This window comes from Camellia sinensis, chromosome 2 (genome assembly GCF_055761805.1).
Source record: "Camellia sinensis isolate YWXY chromosome 2, ASM5576180v1, whole genome shotgun sequence".
Classification (NCBI taxonomy): domain Eukaryota; kingdom Viridiplantae; phylum Streptophyta; class Magnoliopsida; order Ericales; family Theaceae; genus Camellia; species Camellia sinensis.
In genome coordinates, this window is record NC_138962.1 from 191,252,357 (window position 1) to 191,278,660 (window position 26,304).

At 39.0% G+C, this 26,304-nt stretch overlaps 2 protein-coding genes across 8 annotated transcripts in view; one reads left to right on the forward strand and one right to left on the reverse strand.

The window, feature by feature from the left end:
• The window catches only part of EDD1 (glycine-tRNA ligase), a 66,965-nt gene that overhangs the window by 23,203 nt on the left and 17,458 nt on the right, over nt 1-26,304 (reverse strand). For 5 of the 7 annotated variants that reach the window (XM_082916428.1, XM_082916427.1, XM_082916430.1 and 2 more), the window contains 8 exons: nt 22,284-22,367; nt 21,994-22,080; nt 18,913-19,020; nt 9,792-9,893; nt 9,254-9,317; nt 7,966-8,021; nt 7,412-7,483; nt 7,136-7,218 (listed from right to left, as the gene is read on the reverse strand). In XM_082916428.1, the coding sequence (XP_082772554.1) occupies nt 7,136-7,218; nt 7,412-7,483; nt 7,966-8,021; nt 9,254-9,317; nt 9,792-9,893; nt 18,913-19,020; nt 21,994-22,080; nt 22,284-22,367 (656 nt within the window). The remainder of the gene's footprint in view (nt 1-7,135; nt 7,219-7,411; nt 7,484-7,965; nt 8,022-9,253; nt 9,318-9,791; nt 9,894-18,912; nt 19,021-21,993; nt 22,081-22,283; nt 22,368-26,304) is intronic. The other 2 variants (XM_082916429.1, XM_082916431.1) reach the window with 1 other exon arrangement.
• On the forward strand, nt 878-2,026 carry LOC145820512 (uncharacterized). The gene is made up of 2 exons (XM_082916434.1): nt 878-1,558; nt 1,873-2,026. Exons 1-2 carry the CDS (start codon nt 883-885, stop codon nt 1,905-1,907), a joined length of 711 nt encoding a protein of 236 aa, XP_082772560.1. The 5' UTR covers nt 878-882; the 3' UTR covers nt 1,908-2,026.

A 26,304-nucleotide genomic window follows, 5' to 3' on the forward strand; every position in this document is an offset into this window, starting at 1 on the left:
TCAAATACTCAATGCACTCCTGTTCCCCACTCCACCTTCTTTTCCTTTTTTATATTTATTTTAATCCATCTTTTGCAAAGCAACCGAAAGTTTGCACACCCATCATCATTATTTTATTTTACCCAACTTTCTTTATGCTGGAAATTGTGTTCATGCATATAATATGATAGTGGCATGTATAGAATATGATAGTGGTGTTGGTGGTAGATAATGGTATGTATAGAATATGATAGTGGTGTTGGTTGTAGATAGTGGCATGTATAGAATATGATAGTGGTGTTGGTGGTAGATAGTGGCATGTATATAATAAGATAGTGGTAGATAGTGGTAATATATAATATGTAAGTGGCATATAATGGGTTATGATGATGTTTGTAATATCTCCTATATAAGGAGTGTCATTTGGTCTTGTAAGATAAGAAGTTTTGAATATAACAGAAATATATTCCTTCTTCCTCATATTTTCGGAGTTCTACTTCTTCATATTTTCTAAGTTGGTATCAGAGCAACAAAAAACACAGCAGCCCTAAAACCGTCATAGCCATGTCGGAAGTCACGTCCGGAACCACTTCAACCCCTGCCGCTGCCATTCCGGTGAAAACATCCAACTCTCACTCTGTCCAAATCACCACCATCCGCCTAAATGGTGATAATTTTCTCCGCTGGTCACAATCTGTCCGGATGTATATCCGTGGGCAAGGAAAGATCGGTTACATCACTGGTGACAAGAAGGCTCCTGCGGTTAATGATCCGCTGTTCGACAATTGGGACGCTGAAAACTCTATGGTTATGACATGGTTGGTCAATTCCATGGAGGAGGATATAAGCTCTAATTACATGTGCTATACTACTGCACAAGAATTGTGGGATAATGTTAGTCAGATGTATTCTGACCTAGGAAATCAATCTCAAGTTTTCGAATTAACTTTGAAGTTGGGAGAGATTCGTCAAGGAGATGATTCTGTCACCAAATATTTCAATTCGTTGAAAAGGTTGTGGCAGGATCTTGACATCTTCAACACATACGAATGGAAATCAGTTGACGACTGCAACCACCACAAGAAAACTGTGGAAGACAGCCGTATTTACAAGTTTCTTGCCGGCCTCAACATTGAGTTCGATGAAGTGCGAGGAAGAATTATTGGCAGACCTCCTCTCCCATCCATTGGCGAAGTATTTGCCGAAGTCAGAAGGGAAGAGAGCCGAAGGAGCGTCATGCTTAAGAAAAAAGGTAATGGTGAATCAATTGAAATTTCTGCTTTAATTAGCGATGTTGCGGCCAACAAGGCTGCAAATTACCAGCGCAGGTTTGATGATAAGCCACGGGTCTGGTGTGATTTTTGCAACAAGCCTCGCCATACACGCGAAACGTGTTGGAAGACTCATGGCAAACCTGTCAACTGGAAAAGCAGCAAACAAGGAGAGAAGAATCGTGGCTTTCCTACCGCTAATGAAGCCGATTCAGGTCCCTTCAACAAAGAGCAGATTGATCAACTCTTAAAGCTGATAAAATCCAACTCCTCAACCGGTACTCCTAGTGTTTTGTTGGCACAAACAGGTAGAAATCCTAAAGCCTTCTCTTGCCTAAACTTCTCTCCGTGGATCATAGATTCCGGTGCCTCCGATCACATGACTAGTTTTTCCCATTTATTTAGTACCTATTTCCCTTGTTCTGGTCATGACAAAATCAGAATAGCCGATGGTAGTTTTTCACCTATTGCAGGAAAAGGATTTATTAAACTAACTGAGAAAATTAATCTCAATGCTGTTCTTCACGTCCCCAACTTAGCCTGTAACCTTTTGTCTGTCAGTAAACTATCTAAGGATTCTAATTGTCGTGTTACATTTTTTGAATCCCATTGTGAATTTCAGGACCAGAACTCGGGGATGATGATTGGGCGTGCTAGGATGCTTGAAGGTCTTTACTACTTTGATGAAGTACCTGTTAGTAATAAAAAAGCTCAGAGCTTTAATAGTACCAGTTCAATCTCTGTTCGAGAAAAAATAATGCTATGGCACTATAGGCTAGGACATCCTAGTTTTCTTTATCTGAAACATTTATTTCCAGAATTATTTAAAGGGATTGATTGTTCTTCTTTTCATTGTGAAAGTTGCATTTTTGCAAAATTTCATCGCTCTACTTATTTGCCAAAACCTTACCAGGCTTCAAAACCTTTTTATTTGATTCATAGTGATGTTTGGGGCCCTTCTAAAATCACTACTCTTTCTGGTAAAAGATGGTTTGTTACATTTATTGATGACCATACCCGCTTATGTTGGATTTATTTGATGAATAAAAAATCTGACGTGAAAAATTTATTCACAAATTTTTACAATATGATTGAAAACCAATTTCAAACCAAAATTGGTATTTTACATTCTGATAATGGAACAGAATATTTCAATGAGCAGTTGGGTGAGTTTTTGGAAAAAAAGGGGATTTTTCATCAATCTACATGTCGGGATACCCCTCAACAAAATGGCATTGCAGAACGAAAAAATAAACATCTACTTGAAGTAGCACGTGCTATAATGTTTTACATGCATGTTCCTAAATATTTATGGGGTGAAGCAATTTTAACAGCCTCGTATTTGATAAACAGGATGCCTACAAAGGTGTTAACATACAAAACACCTTTTGATTGTCTCAAAACTTTTTTTCCTGACACGAGGTTGTTTTCTGATTTACCCGCCAAAGTTTTTGGATGTACTGCCTATGTTCATGTTCCCAGTCAATTTCGTTCAAAACTTGACCCCCGTGCTATAAAATGTGTTTTTTTGGGTTATTCCTCAAACAAAAAGGGGTATAAGTGCTTCGATCCTCAAAACAAGAAATTTCATGTGAGTATGGATGTGTCATTTGTGGAAACAAAATCCTATTTCCCCAACACTTCTCTTCAGGGGGAGACAAGTGGAGTAGAAGACCGTTTTTGGGATATTTCTATCCCGCTCCCCAATGTCATTTATCCTACACAAAAACCACATCTGTCTGATAATGATCACTTAGGAGAACCAAGTTCTATGGTGCCTAGTCAAGAAGATTCTTGTTTAGGGGGAGAAGTACTACAAAATGATCTAAATCCTGAGCTTCAGGTTTATACTAGGAAGCGATTTCATCTGAGGAATAATGACCCGAATGTCCATCCTAATGACCCGAATGTCCACCCGAGTTCTGGCATCGAAATTTTAGGTAATCCTATTCCTTCTATTTCCGACCTTGATGTACCTATAGCAATTAGGAAAGGTGTCCGAAATTGCATTAAACATCCTATTGCAAATTACCTCTCCTATCAAAGACTGTCTAAAAACCATAGAGCTTTCACATCTAGGATTTCACACTTGTTTGTTCCAAGGAATATACAGGAAGCATTGGATGATCCGAATTGGAAATTAGCAGTCATGGAGGAGATGAATGCTTTAAGGAGAAGTGGTACTTGGGAGATAGTTGATCTACCCAAAGACAAGAAAACAGTTGGGTGTAAATGGGTGTTTACGATAAAATGTAACGCAGATGGAAGCGTTGAGAGATACAAGGCGAGACTGGTAGCTAAAGGCTTCACTCAAACTTATGGGATCGACTATCAGGAGACGTTTGCTCCTGTTGCTAAAATAAATTCCATCAGAGTACTGTTATCTCTTGCAGTAAATTCAGATTGGCCTCTACATCAACTTGACATTAAAAATGCATTTCTCAATGGTGATCTTGAAGAGGAGGTGTACATGAGCCTACCGCCGGGATTTGAGCAGAGACTTGGAAGTGACAGAGTATGCAGATTGAACAAGTCATTATACGGACTCAAACAATCACCAAGAGCGTGGTTTGAACGCTTTGGGAAGGCAGTTATCAGTTGTGGCTTCTCGCAGAGTCAAGCAGATCACACAATATTTTATAAACATTCAAAAAACAGTAAAATTGCAATTTTGATTGTTTATGTTGATGACATCATTTTAACTGGTAATGATGAAGCAGAGTTAGCAGCCCTCAACGAGAAACTCGCCAAAGAATTTCACATTAAGGATCTGGGAGCCCTCAAGTATTTCCTCGGAATGGAATTTGCAAGATCCAAGGAAGGTATATTCGTTAATCAGAGAAAATATGTTCTTGATCTCCTTGGAGAAACAGGTATGCTTGGTTGTAAGATGGCGGAGACTCCGATCGAGCCTAACTTGAAGTTACAAGCTGCTAAGGCTGAAGAAGTCAAAGAGAGAGAACAATATCAGCGACTTGTAGGGAAATTGATTTACTTGTCTCATACGCGGCCTGATATTGCCTTTGCAGTCAGCATGGTAAGTCAGTTCATGCACTCACCAGGGGCAGAGCACTTTGAGGCCGTTTATAAGATCTTAAGATATTTGAAAGGAACTCCAGGGAGAGGCTTACTATTCAAGAAACATGGACATCTTCAAGTTGAAGTATACACAGATGCAGACTGGGCAGGAAGTGTTACAGACAGGAGATCAACATCCGGATACTGCTCCTTTGTAGGTGGGAACCTAGTTACATGGCGGAGTAAAAAACAGAATGTGGTAGCTAGAAGTAGTGCAGAAGCAGAGTTCAGAGCTGTTGCCCATGGAATCTGTGAAGTAATGTGGATTAAAAGAATTCTTGAAGAATTAAAGCTTTCTCACCCGACACCTATGAAGGTCTATTGTGACAACAAAGCAGCTATATCTATAGCTCATAATCCAGTTCTACATGATCGCACAAAACATATAGAAGTGGATAAACATTTCATCAAGGAGAAAATCAATGCTGGCATAATCTGTATGACCTACCTTCCAACAGGTGAACAATTAGCTGATGTGCTAACGAAGGGACTACACAAGAAGCAATTTGATAAGCTGACTAGCAAGCTGGCTATGGAAGATATCTTCAAACCAGCTTGAGGGGGAGTGCTGGAAATTGTGTTCATGCATATAATATGATAGTGGCATGTATAGAATATGATAGTGGTGTTGGTGGTAGATAATGGTATGTATAGAATATGATAGTGGTGTTGGTTGTAGATAGTGGCATGTATAGAATATGATAGTGGTGTTGGTGGTAGATAGTGGCATGTATATAATAAGATAGTGGTAGATAGTGGTAATATATAATATGTAAGTGGCATATAATGGGTTATGATGATGTTTGTAATATCTCCTATATAAGGAGTGTCATTTGGTCTTGTAAGATAAGAAGTTTTGAATATAACAGAAATATATTCCTTCTTCCTCATATTTTCGGAGTTCTACTTCTTCATATTTTCTAAGTCTTTATTTTATATCTATATATATATCTCTCTTTTTTATTATACTCTATTATCCATACTTCTCTTCATCTTTATTTTCTTTTCTTTTCAAACCAAAAACAAACAAACCGCAGATGAAGAAGAACTGCACACCACACTCATTTTATTCATGCTGGGGCTCACCCCGATCACCATGCTCCACCATACCAAAAACAAAACAAAAAAAAAAAATACACAAACATCCACAGGCGGGATTTTTTCTTATCTACTCTGCCGCCGGTCTCTTCTTCTTGCCTCCGTCCTGCGCGGCCCTTGACGGTGTTGCCTCCGTGCTTCCTAGACCACCAAGCAAGTTGCCTCCTCCCTGCTCCTCCACTACAGCATACGATGGACCTCCAAATCGGAACATCACGGTGGCCTTCCGCTTCAGCTCCTTATTTTCCGCCTTTAGCACACTTATCTCTACTCGCGCATCCTTATACATGCGTTGGAGCAGAGCCAGTTGGGCGTTTAATTGCTGCACCTCATTTGTCCTACTCTGCAGCCGGTGTGACAAGTTTGTGACCGCCGTCATGGTCTCTACACATGACTTCAAAGTATACTGATTGGCCTCAATATCAGTTTGCACCGCCATTTTTTGCTCCACCGACCGCATCGGAAAGTTCAACGGAGCAAAACCAGAGGCGCTTGGTTGAGGTTCACTGGCCACCGCACCAGTTATCTCTCTTGTTGACTCGTTGAGGTCGGGAAAGAGAGTGAGCAGACCACGGGACGAAGAGGCCATATTCTGGGTAGCTGAACGGGAAGACGAGGCCATGTTATGGGTTGCTGAGTGTTTCAGAGAAGGGTTGGTTACAGAGTGTTACAGAGTATCTCTCTCAAGACAACGAAGGGTTTCTCAGAGGTTTTTAGCCAGTTTTTTGTCTTAGCCTCTGCCTCAGCCTCAGCATCCATCTTGGTTAAATAGCCAAGGCAGACACGCGCATCGCGCGCCACTTGACGCCAGACGACAAAACGGGCGCACAAGCCAATGTGGTGACGCGCCTCGCCATCATGTCCGGCACACCTTTTTATGACATGGGCGCTCCTTTTGATGGCACGCCTTTTTATGGATTGGGCACGCCTTTTGATGGCACGCCTTTTGAAAGATTGGGCACACCTTTTGAGGGTGCGACCTTTTAGGGGTCCGACAAGACTCTGTAAACTGTCCCGACATTGATTCCGGTTAGCTCCTTCATGGGTCCGACAAGACTGTGTAAACTGTCCCGACATTGATTCCGGTTAGTTTCTCCAAGGGTCCAGCAAGACTCCGTAAACTGTCACAACAACTGTCACAACATTGTCTGCTACAACGGTCCGACATGACCCCATAAACTGTCTTCTACATCGGTCTGCCATAACCATACAGTCTTCTACAACGGTCTGACACGACCATACAGTGTCTCCTATCCATTTTTTTATTTTTCAGATTATTTTCTTGTTTTGTTACTCTCTCCAAACTCAAGTTGGTTAGTTACTATCCCCCTTGAGTTTGCGGGGGGCTGTTAAAACCTACCATCACCTACTCCACCTACTACACCTACCACCACCTACTACCACCTACTACACACCTACCACTACCACCTACTACCACCTACTCCACTACATCTCCTATATAAGGAGCCCCTCACCATTTGTAATATACAACATTCAATCAATCAATAATACATCAGTTTTTTTACTGAAACAAACTAATATTCTCCTCTCATAAGAAAATCCTTCCCAAATCCAAGTGATAATCTCAACTAGCGGACCAATCCCATTTAACTGAAAGTCTATATTCTCCAACAATCCTCAACAAAAGGAATCAAAGTTCAAAGAGAAAGAAACAAAAAGTTAATATGGATGTAGGTGGTGATACTAACCTTAACACGGCAGCAAATGTAAATGGAATAACCACATCTCCATGGAGGGCCAAAACCCATCGAATTGGCCTGCTAAACATGACCTACAAAACAATATCAAGCAAACAGTACAACTTATATTCAATGAAGCATGAAAACATCAATAGATAAATAACATATAAACGAGACTAATTGGCAGAGCCATTGCATGATTGATCTGAACAACATGGGAACTGCAAAAAGCCCTTCGCAATCAAGCATCACACACCCAAACTACGTCATCAAAGTGGCACACACCTGAGAGTTCCAACGCATTGACTTCGGGAATGATATTCTAGCGATTGTAGAGGGCAAGTCCTCAGACAAAACCTAGGCAAAGTAACAAACGGTATCAGATGTAAAAGAAAACATAAGTTCACCTCTTGAGTTTAAGCATAGTCATTACTGAGTAGGATGAATATATTGCAGATAACATGGTAGAATCATGAAGTCCACAAATCCAGCAATTTTTCCAGCCAATTCAACTAGAACTATAACAGCACAGCTGAAGGTACACATTCCTAAAACCCATGTTTCCTTTCAACAATTCATTAAAAGGCACGTAAAGGGGCCGCGCGACCATAGTAGACAAAAAAATGTACCAAAAGGGAAAAATTAAGGCCCTAGACACCAAAAAAAATCTAAGTCATCTACAAAATCCAAAATGCCTCGAGGAAGGGATTAGCCACTTCAAAACAAAAACAAAAACAAGGGGAGAAAACAGAAGATTGAGATCAATTGGCAAGAAAGCCTCCCAAAAGTAATGAAGCTTCATCAACAACACTAGCAAAAGATAATGTTTGTCAATATACCTCCAAAGCCAGTCTCGCAGACTCCACCACACGAGCGTAAACATATTCCATTTTCCCTGCAACATAAACACCAATAAACTACATTCATGTACTTTTTACACAAGAGAAATAAGTAAAATTCCTATTATGTAAAACAGATTCAAGTGCTCAGCAGAGAAGCATGTCCTACCATCATAGCTAAGTCCTTTATCCTACCAATCAACAATAACCAAGCATAATCAACAATAAGGTCACTGGGAAGTTTTTGCATGTACTTTTTGGTTGAAATTCAGAAAGAAATTGACAAAATTGCTATAAATTCCTGAAGTTAAAATATGATAACCTAAACAAGGAACAAAATACGCCTATAAATTGCTTTACTTATCAAAGAAAATGCTAAAGATCCACAACACAATTGAATGAGTAATGGTAGGTAGGTTGTTCAAGAGAGAGAACAACATGAACATTGTGTTTGTACAGGCAGCTAGATTTTTAAACAAGGAACATTGTGTTTATACCTATTCACTTATTATGCTTTGTATCTTCAGCAATATTTGTAGGTAACCTTTTCTATATACACTCACAATCCCTCTAAGCACCTCATAATAAAGGATTTTGTGTGAGTAAACACAAAGGAGTGACAAAACTAAACCCAAAGCTGCCCTAACGGGCAAATAATAAATTAATTGGGTGAACACATGTAGCAAACCAAGATCCAACCAAATCATAAATAACAAGGATTAAAGGAAGGTCCAAATCAACTAGCTCCACATTTACCTTACAATTGGAAAATATCACACCAAACCAAACCAAACCAAACCTTAAGTCCCATCAAATGGGGATATTTGCAATTGGAAAATCTTATCGTAATTTTTAATATTATAGTATCACATGCCAATTGGGTGCTCAAATAGATTCCAGATTCTAAATGGCTCAAGCATTTATTTGCATCCAACCAATTGCTAACCCAAAAGAAACAACTCCACATGCATTAAATGAATCAAGAATTTGGAGAAGAAGAAGAGCGACCAATATAACAAGATATCTAATTAACATCCCTTAAAAACATTTTTTTAATCAGCACCAGAAACAGGAAATTAAAAAGGAGAATAAAGAAAGTACAAACAAGAAGGCTACCAAGAAGAATATCCCTTTAAAACATATTCAATGAATCAATGGCTTCATATTTAAATGCTAAGTATCCAACTTTTAGAGAAAAGCAAGAAAACCACAAACAAAGACTTGGAACAAATAGAACTGAATGTTAAGTTGAGATATAGGCACTTTTTATGCATCTGCAATAATATACCTTCAACCTTTTTATACAAGGAATCCACATCCACTTGGTATCTACGACAAAATCCCTCAGCAGCCTGACAGACAGTATGAAGTTATACATTATTCCAATTCAAATTCATATCGGGTAAAAAAAGAGATACAAAAATGCTAAAACTCCCATGTAATGTGAATGAAGTGATAAATTAATATCCACACACAACAGCATATTGTGTTATTTTTGTCCAAATTACACAACAAGCCAGGCAAAAAAAGAAAATTTGCAGAAACAATCATTCAATGGAAGAAAGTTGTGCAAACCTAAGAAGGCCACTGACTTGCAGGGAACCCTGTCCACATCACGTGTGCAAAGGGTACAACCCCTTCCCAAACCCACCTTAAAAATCAGGACAGTGTCCTGACCTAACCATCCCATTGCCATCCCACAAATACTTCAGGTTCAATTCACCATAAAATGAAATTCTTAGTTATAATTTTTCAACAAAAATCATTGGATAAAAGCAAACATTACAAAGCACAATCAACAGCTTATACTTTAAAGAAGGTGAGACCTTCGTAGGATTTCCTTGATGGTCAAATGCCTTTGAAACTGGGGGCCCTCGAACCTCAACCTCATTTTCCACTTGCCTAGAGCATAGGCTCTCAACTTGAACCTGCAAATGGTAATACAACATTGCTTACTTTTTTTCTTTTTATTTTCATAGATTATAATACAACAAACCTACCAATGTCAACAAACAGATAATTGGCGTGCAAAGAACAATAAATATGGACATGTAACATAAAAATCCATCTGTATGGAAGATGGCCAAACTTTAGAACGCCCTTCAAAGAATGAGGGGGAAGAGGTGACATGCTGGTGGTAGTTCCATACAGAAGTATTATTGTTGTTATACATTCCATTTACACCTAGCACAGAACAGAATTGAAACACAATTCCTCTGAGCAAGAATAACTATTTCTCATTATTCTTTCACCACCATCATCTTGATAATTGGGGTATGATGAAAGAACTTCATTGAATTAAATTATTTTTCCTCTTTTTATCAACTATAACAATAGTAGACAGTTTCAGTGGACAAACCTTAACTACAGAGACTTTTACCATTGAGACCCTTCTAGCACCACTGAAGACCACACATACAAACAGAATAAGCAGTCCCAAATACAATCCAGTTACAGCTATGTCCAGTAAAACTCAAAATTACAAAAATAACCTTTACTTTTAAAACATGAAATAAATAAAAGTAACAAGCAGTGTTTGACACACATAAATAAAAGTAACACCCAGACATGCTTTGAACACTTGGTGGACAAACATTTCCATCGCTTATACACACACATTAGTTTGAACAAAAAAGTTTAGAAAATACAATGATAAAAGAAAATTAATATAAAGTTGCACCAATAATATTCTACATTTTTTGAAAATTGACATGTTAGCATGTCCATACAGTGCATGTCTGTGTCTGTGCTTCTCAATAGAATAATGAACATTAAAGTGAACAGTATATTAAATAGAAACAATATATGGTAAAACTCCAGTTAAAAATATTTTTAATTAACAATATCCGTAGCATTTGTGAACATTATTCCTTGTGATCATCCAGATTGGCCTCATGCTCCCATGTACATTCCAAATTGGCCTCTCCTCTTATTAGCATGTTGCACCAACTAATCATTTTATACACAAACACAGTTGGTATACCGAGTGGTGGCCAACTATGATGCTCTTGGACAGACCTGACCTCAATCGAGCTGAGTCACATTTTAGAACTTGGAACAAATTAAGCTTGAACCACGGTTGCATGCTTCTGTTGCTGACAATCCAGGTTCAAACACAACGAAGCTTCACTTCAATAGAGCTTGCATATAGTTAAGGTCATGTTTGGATCATAGGATTGGAACCCCAAGGATAAGACGAAAATGGCTATGAACCTACCTCAAGAAGCAGAGGTCCTGAGTTCGAGTCCGGGGGTACCACATGTTCCTGGGCCTAGAGTCCAGTAGGATGCTCTAACAGACCGTAACACTTTTTAGCTTTGAAGCATTTCAAATAAATAAAAAGAGAGAAAAAAGAAAAGGTTCGTGGGAATAGAAAGTTTTAATGGGAAACTGAATTCAAGTCTTCTTAATTCCATTGCTTAGGCGCATTTAAGGCTTGGAAAATCATGACTAGTAATCTATATCCAAGGCAGAATGAGATTGCAGTGGGAATCTTCCTATAACCAACCCTGGAAGCCCACAATATTTACAATCTTACCATTTCCCAAAAATATCTAGACTACTGACATATGTAATGTTACATGGACTCTTTTATTTCCCCCAAAGCACCCGTGAAAAGGATGGAGAGAATTATTTGGCTTACCCATCAATGAGGTAGAGGCCATGTATGTATAATATATTCATGATACAATTTAGGAAATAATATACACAAGGAGAGATTCCTACAATCAAAATAATTCCTATTCTAATTCTTATTATAATTTCCATATTCAAACATAATATTTTGCTTCTTATATTCAACACTCCCCCTCAAGCTAGGAGTGAAGATATTCAACAAATGCACGTTGTTAATGGAAGACTGGAGCAAAGTTGCTCCTAAAGATTTTGTAAACATATCTGCCAACTGCTAAGAATAAGAAACAAAGGATGGACGCACAATGCCAGTCCAAACCTTTTCTCGAATGAAATGTATGTCAACCTCAATATGCTCGGTACACTCATGAAACACAGAATCAGAGGATAACATAATGACCGATTTGTTATCACAAAATAGAGAGGAAGGAACAATCTCCTCAAAACCCAACTCTGCCAGAATAGAGCGAAGCCAAAGAATCTCACATGTCCCATGTGCAGATCTAGCCTACCTCTTACTTTTCCATGAGATAAAATGATCACCATAGAAAGTACAAAAGCCAAAAGTGGAACGCCGATCAGTCTTAGATCCTGCATAGTCAGCATCTGTGAAACAGGAGAGCCTAGATTGGAGACCAGCTGTAAAGAACAATCCCAATCCAGGAGAAGTCTTCAAATACCTCAAAATATGATGAACCGCGTCAAGGTGCTCTTTACGAGGTGCATGCATGGATTGACTCACAACACTAACTGCAAATGTCAAGTCAGGTCTAGTGTTGGTCAAATAAATGAGGCGTCCAACAAGACGCTAAGACATGCCTGGGTCATCTAGCAATTCACCAAACTCTGATATGAGCTTGATATTAGGATTCACAGGAGGAGAAGCAGGTTTACACCCTAACATACCAGCATCCTTAAGCAAGTCAAGTGTGTACTTTCTTTAAGACAAGGAGATCCCCTCCTTTGAGCGAGCCACCTCAATTCCCAAAAATATTTGAGATATTCCAGATCCTTAATACCAAAAGTTTGGCCCAAGTCCTTCTTACTTGGCCACTGCCGATAGAGTCATCACCTGTGAGAAAAATATCATCTACATAAACTAACAAAACTATACACTGACCTATAGAATTCCGGCGAATGAAACAAGTGTGATCTGAGTGGCACTAAACAAAGCCCATATATATAATAACATAACTGAAGCGACCAAACCATGCTCGTGGAGATGGTTTCAGACCATACAAGGATTTGCGTAACCAGCACACTTTTCCCAAATATTCCCCTCAATCCGAAAACTGGGTGGAGGAGCTATGTAAATCGTCTCAAGAAGATCCACATAAAGAAATGTATTCTTGACATCAACTTGATGAAGAGGCCAAGAATGAGATGTTGCAAGGGAGATAAGGAGATGCACAGAAGTAAGCTTGACAACAGGGACAAAAGTGGCACCAAAATCCTTGTCAGGAATTTGTGTGAAGCCTTTGGCCATCAAGCGGGGCTTTGTAACGGTCAACTGAGCCATCAGTGAGACAGTTTATGGTGAACATCCATTTGCAACCAACCGTGCTTTCCCCAAGAGGTAAAGGGACAAGATCCCAAGTGTGATTTTGTTCTAAAGTTGCCATCTCAGTCTGCATAGCTGCTACCTATTTGGGATTCTGAAGAACCTCAAAACACAAATCGAGGAATGAACTCTAACTCAAGCTTGCCAAGGAAAGAACTGTAAGAGGTGGAAACCCTACCATAGGAAAGATATTGGGAAATAGGACGATTAATACTACTCAAATAACCCAAACGATTTGGAGGATGTCGATCCCGAGGTGGGTTACGACAAAGAGGTGGAAGAGGAGCTAAAGGAGAAGAGTTACCTGACCCAGAGATCGGAGAGGCGGCAGGGGGAGCTGAGTGCGTGGGCGACAGGAGTATATTTGTAATGCGAGAGGGGGTGAAAGTTGAGAAGAAGGAGGGAGGGAGACAACCTCAATCTCAATCTTGTCCAAAATGGTCATCGGGCGAACAATGGAAGTAACGGGCAGAGAAGTCTGCAAATGAGGGTTTGTACTAAAGAAAGTAAATCCTCTCAAAAAGTAACATCCAAAGTGTAGTGAAAGTGACGAGATATAGGGTCATAACACCTATATCTTTTGGACATGGAAGAGCACCCTAAGAAGATACAACGAATAAATTTGTTATCTAACTTTGTGCGAGTGGGACTTCGATTTTGAACAAAACAGGTACACCCAAAGAACAAGGTAAGAGTGGAAACAGAATAGTAGTGGGCATAAAGATATGAAGCAGAGTGAGACCATGCAACACACGACTAGTGGTCCTATTAATGAGCTAAACAGTAGTATACCCTGAAGAAGACACCAGACAACAGACAACAGACATAATATGATGATTTTTGCGTTCAACAACACCATTTTGTTCAGGGGTCCGAGGACAAGTAAGTTGTTGAAGAATATCGATTCGATTAAAATGGAAACACAATGCATTAGAAATATATTCTCCACCATTATCAGAATGAATAGTCCTAACAACTGTATGAAATTGAGTTTTGACCATTTGTAAAAGCTGGACAAAAATGGGAAATACGTCAGACTTACGACGAAGTAGATAAACCAACGTGCACTTAGTGTGATCATCAATAAAAGTCACATAATATCTATGACTCGAAAAAGCGGTGACAGGGGAAGGCCTCAGACATCAGAATGTATAAGATCAAAAGCACTAGGAGCACGAGTCACATGAGGGATATAGTTAGTACGAGTTGTGAGAATATTATGTTAATTATGGAAATGTATTTTAGATTGATTGTGAATATTAGATTGATTGTATTTCCTATTTCAAATTAGGGTTAGGATTGTTATATATATTGGTTGTAATCTTTGTATTAGCACAAGTTGAATATATAGAATTATTCAGAAACTTACAGGGTATCAGAGCGACATCCGAAACCCTAGGTCTGGCCTTGATCATTTGAAGTCCTTCCTCTGCATCTCTGTTCTCTGATCTTCTTCACAGTCGCGACTTAGGGTTCGTGGGTCACGATCATCTTCAGTCATCATCAGCAACTCGCCATCAACTTCAGTCCCCTGCTTCGTCGCAACTCAGTCCTAGTACTTCTGGTTCGCGAACTTAGTATCGTTGTGCTTCTGATTCAAGTTGCAATCAACTTCAGCCCCCTGCTTCGTCGCGACTCAGTCCTGGTATTTCCAGTTCGCAAACTCAGTCCCTCTGGTTCGCAAACGTCATCGTTGTGCTTTCGATTTAGGTCGTGATCGTCTTCAGCCATCGTGACTCACCTTGCAATCGTCTTCAGCTATTGCGACTCCGTCATGGTCTTTTGAAGCTTCTCTGGTTTGCAATCGGTCCTAATATTGATACATATAACTAATTTGCTAGTATTTACATTTTGACCCCAAAATTTCATTGATTATTACACTTGAACTGGTTCTCTCGTGACTTGTCTTTTGCTACACGACTGGTCATCTCAGTGACTAACCCTTTTGGTTCGCATTGCAAAGCTCTTTGACTGTTCTCTGATTCGTTTTCGCTAATTGCTGAATTCTCTAGCTTCGGATGAATGTGCCTTTTGTCATCAGAAGGGCCATTGGAAGTATCACTGTCCCAAGAACGGATGTCCGTGTGGCTTGTCTTCTCAGCAATCTCAGACCCAGTTTTGTCCTTTTTCTCTGAGTAATTTTCAGTCTTCCGCCGATTCTACTGTATCTGCTCCAGCTTCTGATCTTTGACTTGGCTTCCTTGAGAGCTCAGATTAATCAGCTTTAGCATACATTGTCTACCTCCCAGCCCTCCCCGTCTGCCTCTATTGTTTATTCTATTCATTCAGGTTTGTTTGGGACTTCTTCAGGTATCTCTTTGTCTGTTTGGATTTTTTTCTCTGGTGCTTCTCATCATATGACTCCCTATCTCTTCTTACTTCAAAATTGTACTCCCATTTCCTCTCCTATTAGTGTTAATGCTGCTAATGGGTCTAGTATGTCTGTTATATCTGTTGAGTCTGTCTTACCATCTGCTATGTCTGCTGTCTCTATTCCATATGTCCTTTATGTTCCTCAATTATCTATCAGTTTATTATCTATCAGTTAGCTTGATTCCTCCGGTTTTGACGTTGTCTTCTCTTCTTCTATCTATTCTATGCAGGATCGGATATCCAAGCAGCAGATTGGGACTGGCCGTAGAGTTAGAGACCTCTATGTGGTGGAGAGGCCTATGACACCCTCTACGACTGCCTTTTCCTCTTTTCAGTTAGATTCTCTGTCTAGTCCTTTCTCTTTTGACATTCTAGATTAGGACATTTGTCTGCTGACCGCTTACGGTCTTTAACTCAGTCTGGTATATTGGGTAAAGTTTCTCCTAGTAAACTTACTGCGTGTTAGGGTGTAAACTTGCCAAAATGACAGCCTTACCTTTTCGTAAAAGTACTTTCATATCTGATATACCGTTTTCTTTAGTTCATACTGATATTTGGGGTCCTTCTCCTGTTCTTACCAAAGGGGGTTCTGCATACTACGTGTCATTTGTTGATGACTGCACTCGTTCCACTTGGATTTATCTTATGACTCATAAGTCCGACTTCTATTAGATATACCGTACTTTTTAGTCTATGATCATTACTCAGTTTGGGTCTACAATTAAAGTGTTACGGTCTGACTTGGGTAGGGAATATCTTAAAAATGAGTTCTGTGAGTATTTGGCCAATTTGGGTACCATTCACCAAAATTTCTGTACTAATACACCTGCCTAAAATGGTCAAGCCGAGTGTAAACACCATCAACTCCTTGAGACAGCTAAGTCTCTTCTTCTGTTTACTTCAGTCCCAGCTTCATTTTGGGGAGAAGCAGTTCTTGCTGCTGCTTTTCTTCTTAACCGTATGCCTACTCCCCTTCTTTCTGGTCGATTTCCTTATGAGGCTCTGTTCTCTCAACTTCCCAATTACTCTCTCATTCGTGTGCTTGAGTCTACTTGTTTTGTCCTTCTTCCCCGCAAAGATCGAACCAAACTTAGTGCCCGGTCTGTTTATGTGTCTTTTTGGGTTATAGTCCTACTTAGAAAGGCTATCAGTGTTACGACCCTGTTTCCTATCGTCTTCTTTATGTCTTCCGTCATGTTTCTTTTCTCGAACGTCTGTCTTACTTTCAGCTTCCTACCGTCACTGCTCCAGTTTCCAAAGGGGATTTGGTTCACATTAACCTATTTCCTTTTAAGGTACCGTCTGATGAGTACATTTCCACAGTTCATCCTGAGCTTATTTCATCTTCTCCTCCTGCTTCACCTCTGGCTGCTTCTCCTCCTCCACTGTTAGTTTATTCTTGTCGCAAGGCTCCTCATCCACCAGTTGTCTCTACCCCTACTACTGATCCTCCTACTTTTGACGACTTTGATCTTGCTGCACACCAATATCTTACTCGAGCGCGTTATCCTCCAAACAGGTTGGGTTGGTCTAATACATATTTTTCTGCTTCCTATCATACTTTTTTGTCTACTATTCACTCTTTTTCAGAACCTCAGCCTTTACAAGAATGAGTTGTCTGCTTTACAGAAAACTCGTACTTGGGAGTTTGTTCCTTTGCCTGCTGGTAAGAATCTAGTTGGTTGAAAATAGGTCTACAAAGTTAAGACTCATTCTGATGGTTCTCTTGAGCGCTACAAAGCTTGTTTGATTGCCAAAGGTTTCTCACAGGAGTATAGTATTGATTATGAGGAAACCTTTACTCCTGTTGCCAAGATGACTACTGTTTGTGCTTTGATCTCTGTTGCTGATGTTCATTCTCTATTACTGTTGTTCGTTCGTGCTTTGATCTCACTGAGGAGGTTTACATGCGTCCTTCCCCTAGCCTTCACCATTCCTCTAGACAGGTTTGTCGCCTTTGGCGTGCTCTGTATGGTCTGAAGCAGTCTCTTTATGCGTGATATGATCACTTTCAAACTGCTGTTATTGAGATTGAGTTTTATCCATGTGCCCAGGACTCGGCTTTATTTCTTCTCCACACCTCTACTGGATTTGCTACATTATTACTATATGTGGATGATATGATCATCACTAGTTCTAACTCTTCTGCTATATCTGAGGTCAAGCAGCATTTTTTTCGCACCTTTGAAATGAAGGATCTGAGCCAATTGCGGTATTTTCTAGGTATAGAGATAGCTTCTTCTCCCAAGGGCTACTTTCTATCTCAGGCCAAGTATGCCAATGAGGTTATTCATCATGCCGGTCTTACTAACACTAAGATTTCTGATACTCTCATTGTGCTTAGTGTAAAGCTCAACACTACTGATGATGTTCTTCTGGATGATCTTACTTTGTATCGAGAGCTCGTGGGTTGCTTAGTCTATTTGACGGTTATTCGTCTTGATCTTGCCTATGTTGTTCATGTGGTTAGCCAGTTTGTCTCTGCTCCTCGCTCTACCTATTGGGCTGCTTTGGTTTGGATTCTTCGCTATCTCCGGGGCACTATATTTCAGGATTTACTGTTGTTTTCTACTTCTTCTTTGGACTTGGTAGCTTATGCTGATTCTGATTGGGCTGGTGATGTCACTGATCGCAAGTCCACTTTTGCCTTCTGCATGTTTCTTGGTGATTCCTTGATCTCTTGGGAGGTAAAGAAACAGACTATTGTCGAGTACCGTGCTATGGCTCATGCCATTGCTGAGATTATTTGGCTTCGTTGTCTCTTGACTGAGTTAGGTGTCCCTCAATCTTCTCCGACCTTCCTTTACTATGACAACCGCAGTACTATTCAGATTGTACATAATACTGTCTTTCATGAGCGAACGAAGCACATTGAGATTGATTGTCATTTTATACGTCAGAATCTGCAGTTTGGCTCCATCTCGCTTCCTTTCGTCTCTTCGGCATTCCAACTTGCTAATTTCTTTACGAAGACTCATACTACTGCCTCGCTTTCAGTTTCTTCTTGGCAAACTCTCAGTATTTTCTGCTAAAACACCTTAAGTTTGAACGGGAGTGTGAGAATATTACGTTAATTATGGAAATGTATATTAGATTGATTGTGAATATTAGATTGATTGTATTTCCTATTTCAGATTAGGGTTAGAATTGCTATATATATTGGTTGTAATCTTTGTATTAGCACAAGTTGAACATATAGAATTATTCAGAAACATACAATCATAAACCACACAATGAAATTTTGAATCTTTGCAAGCTTTATTAAATGACGGAAAAAGTTAACATAAATACTAAAAATTAACATGATCCATACGAGCATACCATAATTCTAAAGTCTAAATATTAAAAACACAAGACGTAGAAGTAGGCAAAACAGAAACCTGAAAACTAGCTAAGAAAGAAGATGAAGGTTTGTCCAGTGGATCCCTAAAGTAGTACAGTCCATCACGCTCATAGCCCTTGCCAAAAATCCTCTTCAAACTCAAGTCCTTTAAATGGCAAGAAGAGGGTAAGAAGATGACAACACAATTAAATTGTTTAGTAAGACGACTGACGAATAAGAGATTATATGCAAAATTTGAAACATGTAAAACAAATGATAAAGTAATGGTAGGAGATAAAGACACTACAACCTTATGATGAACAGAGGATAAAGAATCATCAGCAAGACACAAAGATTGGGCAATGGTAGTAGGGACTAGCAAAAAAAGAAAAGCAAACTCACTCATATGATCATTAGCCCCAGAATCCAGAACCTATGAAGGACTAGTAGACTGAACAAGTAAAGCAGTAGAAGTACCTATTACAAGGGTGGCATGGCAACAGTGGTAGATGATGTGCCATAAGAACTAGTAGTAAGAGATCTAAGCTGAGCCTGAAGCTGACCAATCTGAGTCTGTAACGCTTGTAAATTAGGGATATTAGGAGACTCAGGAACAGGAATAGCCTCCACGAAAGCAACAATGCGAGGGGTGCTAGTACCACAAGGGCAAGAAGAATGTTGCCTCAACTCAAGATGCAATTTGAAGCAGCGAGCCTTAACATAACCAAAAGCATCACGATGATGACAAATTACCGGACCAGTAGAACCCCGAAAACCAGACTAGGCTGCAAAAGCCATCTGATCCGATGAAACTGGAGACAGAGGAGAAGGATTCGGCTAAACCAGACACTTATGACGCTCATCACTATCAATGGTGGCAAAGGCCTCATAGAGAGAGGACATGAGTGATGTGTCTGAGCTCAAACGGATTCAAACTCAAAGTTTAAACCTATCAAAAAATGGTAAGTGTGTTGGCGAGTAAGGCGTTTGGACACAAGAAAGGCACCATTTGTTAGTAGCCAATTCTTCCCAATGAAACACAAAAAGACCTAAGAAAGACTGGGAAGCACAAGCAATATCCTAATAGAGCTCAAAGATGCGAGCATCATTATGAGCATGAGCACACATCTGTGACAAGGCATGCCATAGATTGGGAACGGTGTCGCAATAGAGAAACATGCGATAAACATGGTCTTCCATGGAGTTGATCATCCATCCCAAAATAGTACACTTATCAATATCCCACTGTGCACGGGGTAGGATCTGTTGCAGCAAGTTGGGTAGTGAAAGATAAAAGACAATGAGCTTTTCCCTTTCCCCCTAAATAGAGTTTAAGGGAATGGCTCCAGGCGGTAAAATTTTTCCCATTCAACACTACACTCGTAATACAATGAACAGAAGTGTGATGAGAAAGAGAAAAATCAGAACTAATTGGGACAGGCTTGGTAGTATATCGGATGAAACAACAAAGGATGGATCAGTCATGGTGGGAGAAGAGAGGCTGAAAAACAACAAAGATAGCAACACAGGCCAAGAAAAAATAAGAAGCCAAAAAAAAACTCAACGACTTATCAAAATAAATGCTACTGAACAAACCCGGCAGTCCAATGAGCAAAGTAAACACAGAAAAGTGCTTACCACATCAAAACAAGAACCCTAGAAGGGTAAGAAAGGGTTAAAACTATCCAAAAGGGACAGCTGCACTAGACCCAAGCTAGAAGGGGTCTAGGTGGCACCTAAAAAACGGGTAGCATCAGTTTTGAAAGGCTGCCGAGGGGCTGGGAAGGGAGAAGGGTGGCAGTCGACTAGGGTAGAAAAAGGAGGAGGGGTTGTCGGGTGGTTGGGGAAGGAGAGAAGGGGTTGTTAGTGAGAAGAGCTGCCAAAATAGAGAGAGAGGGGTGGTGGGTGGCTAGGGTTTGGTGGCTCTGATACCAAAAAGGATGGAGAGAATTATTTGGCTTATCGATTAATAAGATACAGGCCATGTATATATAATATATTTATGATACAATTTAGGAAACAATATACACAAGGAGAGATTCCTATAATCAAAATAATTCCTATTCTAATTCTTATTCTAATTTCCATATTCAAACATAATATTTTGTTTCCTATATTCAACACCGTGTCCCACCAGATATGATAAGGGTGTGGGGATATATGTCCAACACCTATAACCAATCTTCAATTTTTTACAATGTTTGAAGAATAAGAAACTCACATTTACTAGTAAATAAACATTTCTAGCCTCTTATATAGATGAGAGAGAAATTCTATATTTTCCCTTAATCCAATTTAATTTCAAGTACCTTTCTACATAATTTACATCTTATCTAAGAATATTATTCAATATGCAATATATATATGGCGAACCCGTGCCCAATTTAGACACTTGGAGCCTTTAATTTTATTGATATTGAAGAAGATGCTCACATTTGCTTACGAAAAAAACATTTCTAACTTCTCACACAAATGGAAGATATAAAATTTTATATTTTTCTTAAATCCATACAATTTAACTCACATTTCTGAATAGTTTACAACATCTTACCTAAGAATATTATACGATATGTAGTATATATATGTGTGTGTGGGTGTGGATGCGTTTCAAAAATGTCCTTGTACCTATAATCGTTCCTGTACCCGAGTCCTTGCAACATTTTGACACTTGAATGACAATGATGCAAAAATCTCATTACTAGCTAAGAAACATAGACATTTCTAAGAATGTGGTACATCCGCAGACATGCTTAATATTCAGAACTAGACACATGCATATTGCTCACTTTGGGCACACCCGATTTTGAAGGAAATAAATAGTTGCTCACACTCTATACACATTAATAACCTAGGGTTCAACCAATATGTGCTTAAAATTTTTTCAATTCTTGCCTCAGCTCCGCACAACTTATTCACACCCCAAACATTACAATGAAACAGCCCATCAATGCAATGACATGACAAAATGGATTTATGTTAAACACAACAATGGATGAGGGTGTAAGCTTTCTAATTCCCATAATCAGGTCCTAAAATTACAATTAAAATAACAAGGTGAACCATGTCACTTTTTATACCAACATAATTTAAGCCAAAAAACCATCAACAAGACCAAACAGGTAGAGAAAGAATTCCATACCACTAGTCTGCGTGGTGTACCAAATGCTAGCACTTTACCATGGCTCAACCGTTGTTTTTCCAATAACAGCACGATTAGATCTTTAAGCTGCAATGGCCAGCACGATCAGCAGAAGCTGTTAGATAACAGGCAAGTACGACAACATTTTGCCATGAATACTCTACTCGAAGAGCTAAGAATCACTTAGCAACTATAGAACCAGTTGCAGTCAATCAACCCACACAGTAGACTGGTAAACAAGCACATGAAGAAAACAAACATATCTAGCCACATAAAAATTAAATACATACTTGTTGGCTTGCATTAATTACATCTGTAGGTGGCAACTCTTCTGTGCCTATTTCAAGCACAAACATCCTTGGTTCCGCAGGCACCTGTTGTGACATAAAGAACAATTATAAATTCAAACATAAGCAAAACAAAAAAATAAGTACAACTTCCCTAGGTTTTCCTATTCTTTTGATAAAAAAATGGAATGCAGCACAGAGAAGAATAAATACCTAAAGACTGGAGGACCAGGAATCTTATCCATCATGACAATGACAAGAGGAAAGGAAGAAGAAAGAAGCAGAATAGTGGCAGAAATGGCAAGGAAATTAAAAAAATGAAAAAATAGAACACAACCCCTCACAAAAATTATTCACCCAAAAAAAACCCCTCACAAAAATCTACCATCCCCTAGAATAATTTCCAGAACAGTCATGATATCAAGGTGGCTAATAACACTGGAAATTTTATTCCAACAATGAAACTTTAATGTAAAATTAACAAAGTGTGCAATGCAACAGTTAGGTAGCTACATTTCATTTAAAATCAAAATATTAACTGGTAAAGATATGCTAAAATTCATTGAGAGAGAGAGAGAGAGAGAGAGAGAGAGAGAGAATTTTACACATTCAAAATAGACAAAACTATGGTACAGAATGTCGTCGGACAGTTGTCAAACAATTACAACCAAAAATACAATAACTAAAAATTAACTGTAGCCACCACCTCATTTTTAAATGGATAACAACATAAGATGAGAAAAAAACAAAATAAGAATTGAATGCAGTTGTCAGAAGCAAGAACATGCCTGAACAATGACAGGCTAAGAGAAATGTATCTACAGTGGTTTAGTGATATGCAACTAGACAGGGGCAAGTAGAAGCAAGGACTAGTGATTTTAATTCAGGTTGAAGGTGCAACAAGGACAAGATGCAGATGGAAAAGAAAGTGATCGAGCCAACAAGAGAAGGTAGCATGATTCATTTACCATGGAATATGGCTGGATGGTAAAAAGATGATTGGATGAAGCCAACCTACACTAGTTGGAATTTGAGGAACTATTCAGTCACTGTTGTATGGCAAGGTAAGGTTTTGCAGTTTAATGAACCTTTAGGTCCTGAAACAAGTATTACTTTCTTTCTTATTTAATATAGGAAAGAAAACTCCACATGAAGTTCATGTTTAAGTATCCTCCCAAGTTTCTCAAGAGCATGCTGATGAAGTGAACCTAGATTCAATATTATGTAGTAATTGACAACCGAATACAGGCATATTTTGTACGACAGCATGAGAAGAGGGAGTTATTATTTTCTAAGCAAGTTGAACCAACTTCTCTGTTTAATTATAGGAATTTAATGAATTTTTAGTAAACCGAACAACCCTTTAATTTTAAATATTTTGTAAATATAAACATTACCCGGGCCCATTTGCTAATGTTTATTTTTAGATTTCCATTTACTTTGAAAAAGAAATTGAAAATTATAAACAAATGCTAGCTTGGAGTCAATTTTCAATTTCAATGAATTGTAAACCATTTAAAAATTTTACTAAATTCCGCCCATCGCTCATCACCATCACCAGGCACCACTTCCGGTTGCCCCTACACCTTTGACCACCATCGCCAGCTACCACCTTCAACAAAAAACACCTGCAATCGACAACTACCACCTGCTGACCACCATTTCTCACTGGCAATCACCACTACCTTTTGTCATAAAACCAGCGACCACTGCCTCCAGCAACCGGAAATAATGTCCACCCACACCCTTTTTCCAAAAAATATTACCCACCACCCCCACCAACGACAGATAACCACCACTCGCCACTAAATCCACCACAAAGCCATTGCAACCCCAAATTAGAATAAACAAAATGAAGAAGATTCAAAATTAAGATGAGATTTATAAATAGAGTAAGTCGCGGGGGGGGGGGGGGGGGGGGGGGGGGTAGAGATTAGAATTTATGATAAGGAGACGATAAAGAAAATTGTGTTCAAAAGAAGATGAAGGATTCAGAAATTCAAGAAAGAAGAGGAAGATGAAACAAGAGAAAAAGAAGAATTTAGAAGACATGATCGCCCTAAACACGTCCATACCTCAAAGGTGAAACCTAGTACCTTCGGCATGCAAACAACCTACTTGCTTCTACTTCAAAGTACATCCCCACCCTCACCACCCAATTCGAAAAACTCTAACATCCCCACCTTTACCAATTAATCTTCCCAAGAAGAAATTATCCCTCATCACTCTACCACTTCTCCCTCTCATGAAGATTTAGGTAGTTGAATTATTAGCTAGGAAACTGAACACGTCCACCTCAAAGGCAACCAAATACGTCTTTCTGTCCGACCTTGTTCCTTCGGCATGAGAAACCACCCCTTCTTCAACCTACATGCTTTTACTTCAAAGAACATATCCAACCCCCCAATTTGGAAAACTCAGTCACTCATCATTTACCAATTAATCTTCTTAATAAGAAATTATCCCTCATCCTTCTAAAACTTCTCCATCTTTCACTCCACCTCATACCAACAGAGAATCACTAATCTAAAGACAAACCTTAACCTCTTGACCAGGAGCATCTTCTTTGGGTTACCATTCCCATAGTCTCCGGATGTGAAGGTGGCCGGTGGTTGTGATGAGCAGTTAGAAGGATTGAATTTTATTTTCTAAACAAACAGAGCCAACTTCTTTGTTTAATTATAGGAATTTAATAAATTTTAGTAAACTGTCTACAATTTTTTTAAAACTAAAATACACACCGTACGAGCATTTCCGTAAAGTTTTTAAATTTTTTGCAAACATAAACATTATCCGGGCCCGTTTGATAATGTTAATTTACAGTTTTCCATCTATTTAAAAAAAAAATTGAAAATTGTAAAGAAATGCTCATTCGGAGTCTATTTTCCTTTTCAATGAATTGTGAACAGTTTATAAAATTTACTAAATTCCAGTAATTAAACAAAGAAGTTGGTTTTGTTTACTTTGAAAATCAAATTTCATTACGTACTCTATCTTCCACCCTTCCGACCACCACGCATCGCTTATCACCATCAAAAGCCACCACTTCCAGCTTACACCTACCTCCGACGACCCTCGCCAACGATCACCCTCAACAACAAACACATGCAATCGACAACTACCACCCGTTGACCACCACTTCTCTCCAGCAACCACCTATAAACATTACATTTTGTCACAAAACCCGTGGCCGTAGTGACCGGCAACAATGTCCCACACTCTCTTTATGGAGACCACTCATTACCCACCACCGATGACATATCACCATATCACCACACCACTCACCGATTTCTCTGCCACAAAGCCATTGCAGCCATAAATTACAGTGAAAAACATGACAAAAAACCAAAATCAAAATAAGATTCATAACTGGAGGAATTCCCGAAAAAAAAACAAAAAAAAAAAAGGAATTGAGAATCAAGAAAAGGCGAAGACATAGAAAGTACTATTCTTTCGCACAAGAAATTAGAAATTTGTAAAAAGAAGAAAAAAGAAGATAAGGATCGAAGCAAGAAAAGAATTGGTAATTCAAAAAAAGAAAAAGAACAAGAATTAAGAATACATGATCGCTTCCCTCCATACTACCGGACTTAGGCATGAGATAAGGGCCTCACTCTCATGAAGATTCATCTAGTCGGAAGTTATTAGCTAGGAAACTAAACATATTTACATAATCTTTCAATTGTTCAAATAAAATTTCTTTTTGCCCGTAAGTTTCTATAAGCACGCATGTAAAGAATTTGTTCTTTGTTCTTCCCCTTTAATATGTTTGAAAGGACGAAGATTTAAATACAGTTATTGATGTACTATAAAATGAAGTATAGTGAGGCTTAACCAAAGAATCAGTATGTCTAGGGAGAATAATAGTAGTGAAATTTCACAAGAATACACAAACTAATAAACCTGTGAGCATATGGGAGAAAAAGGGCACAAGACAAAAACAAAGCTAGCTTTCATTGCATAAGAAAACTGATAAATCAAAAAAGAAAAGGGAAAGAGATGAAAAACTGAGTTGCCCCAAGCA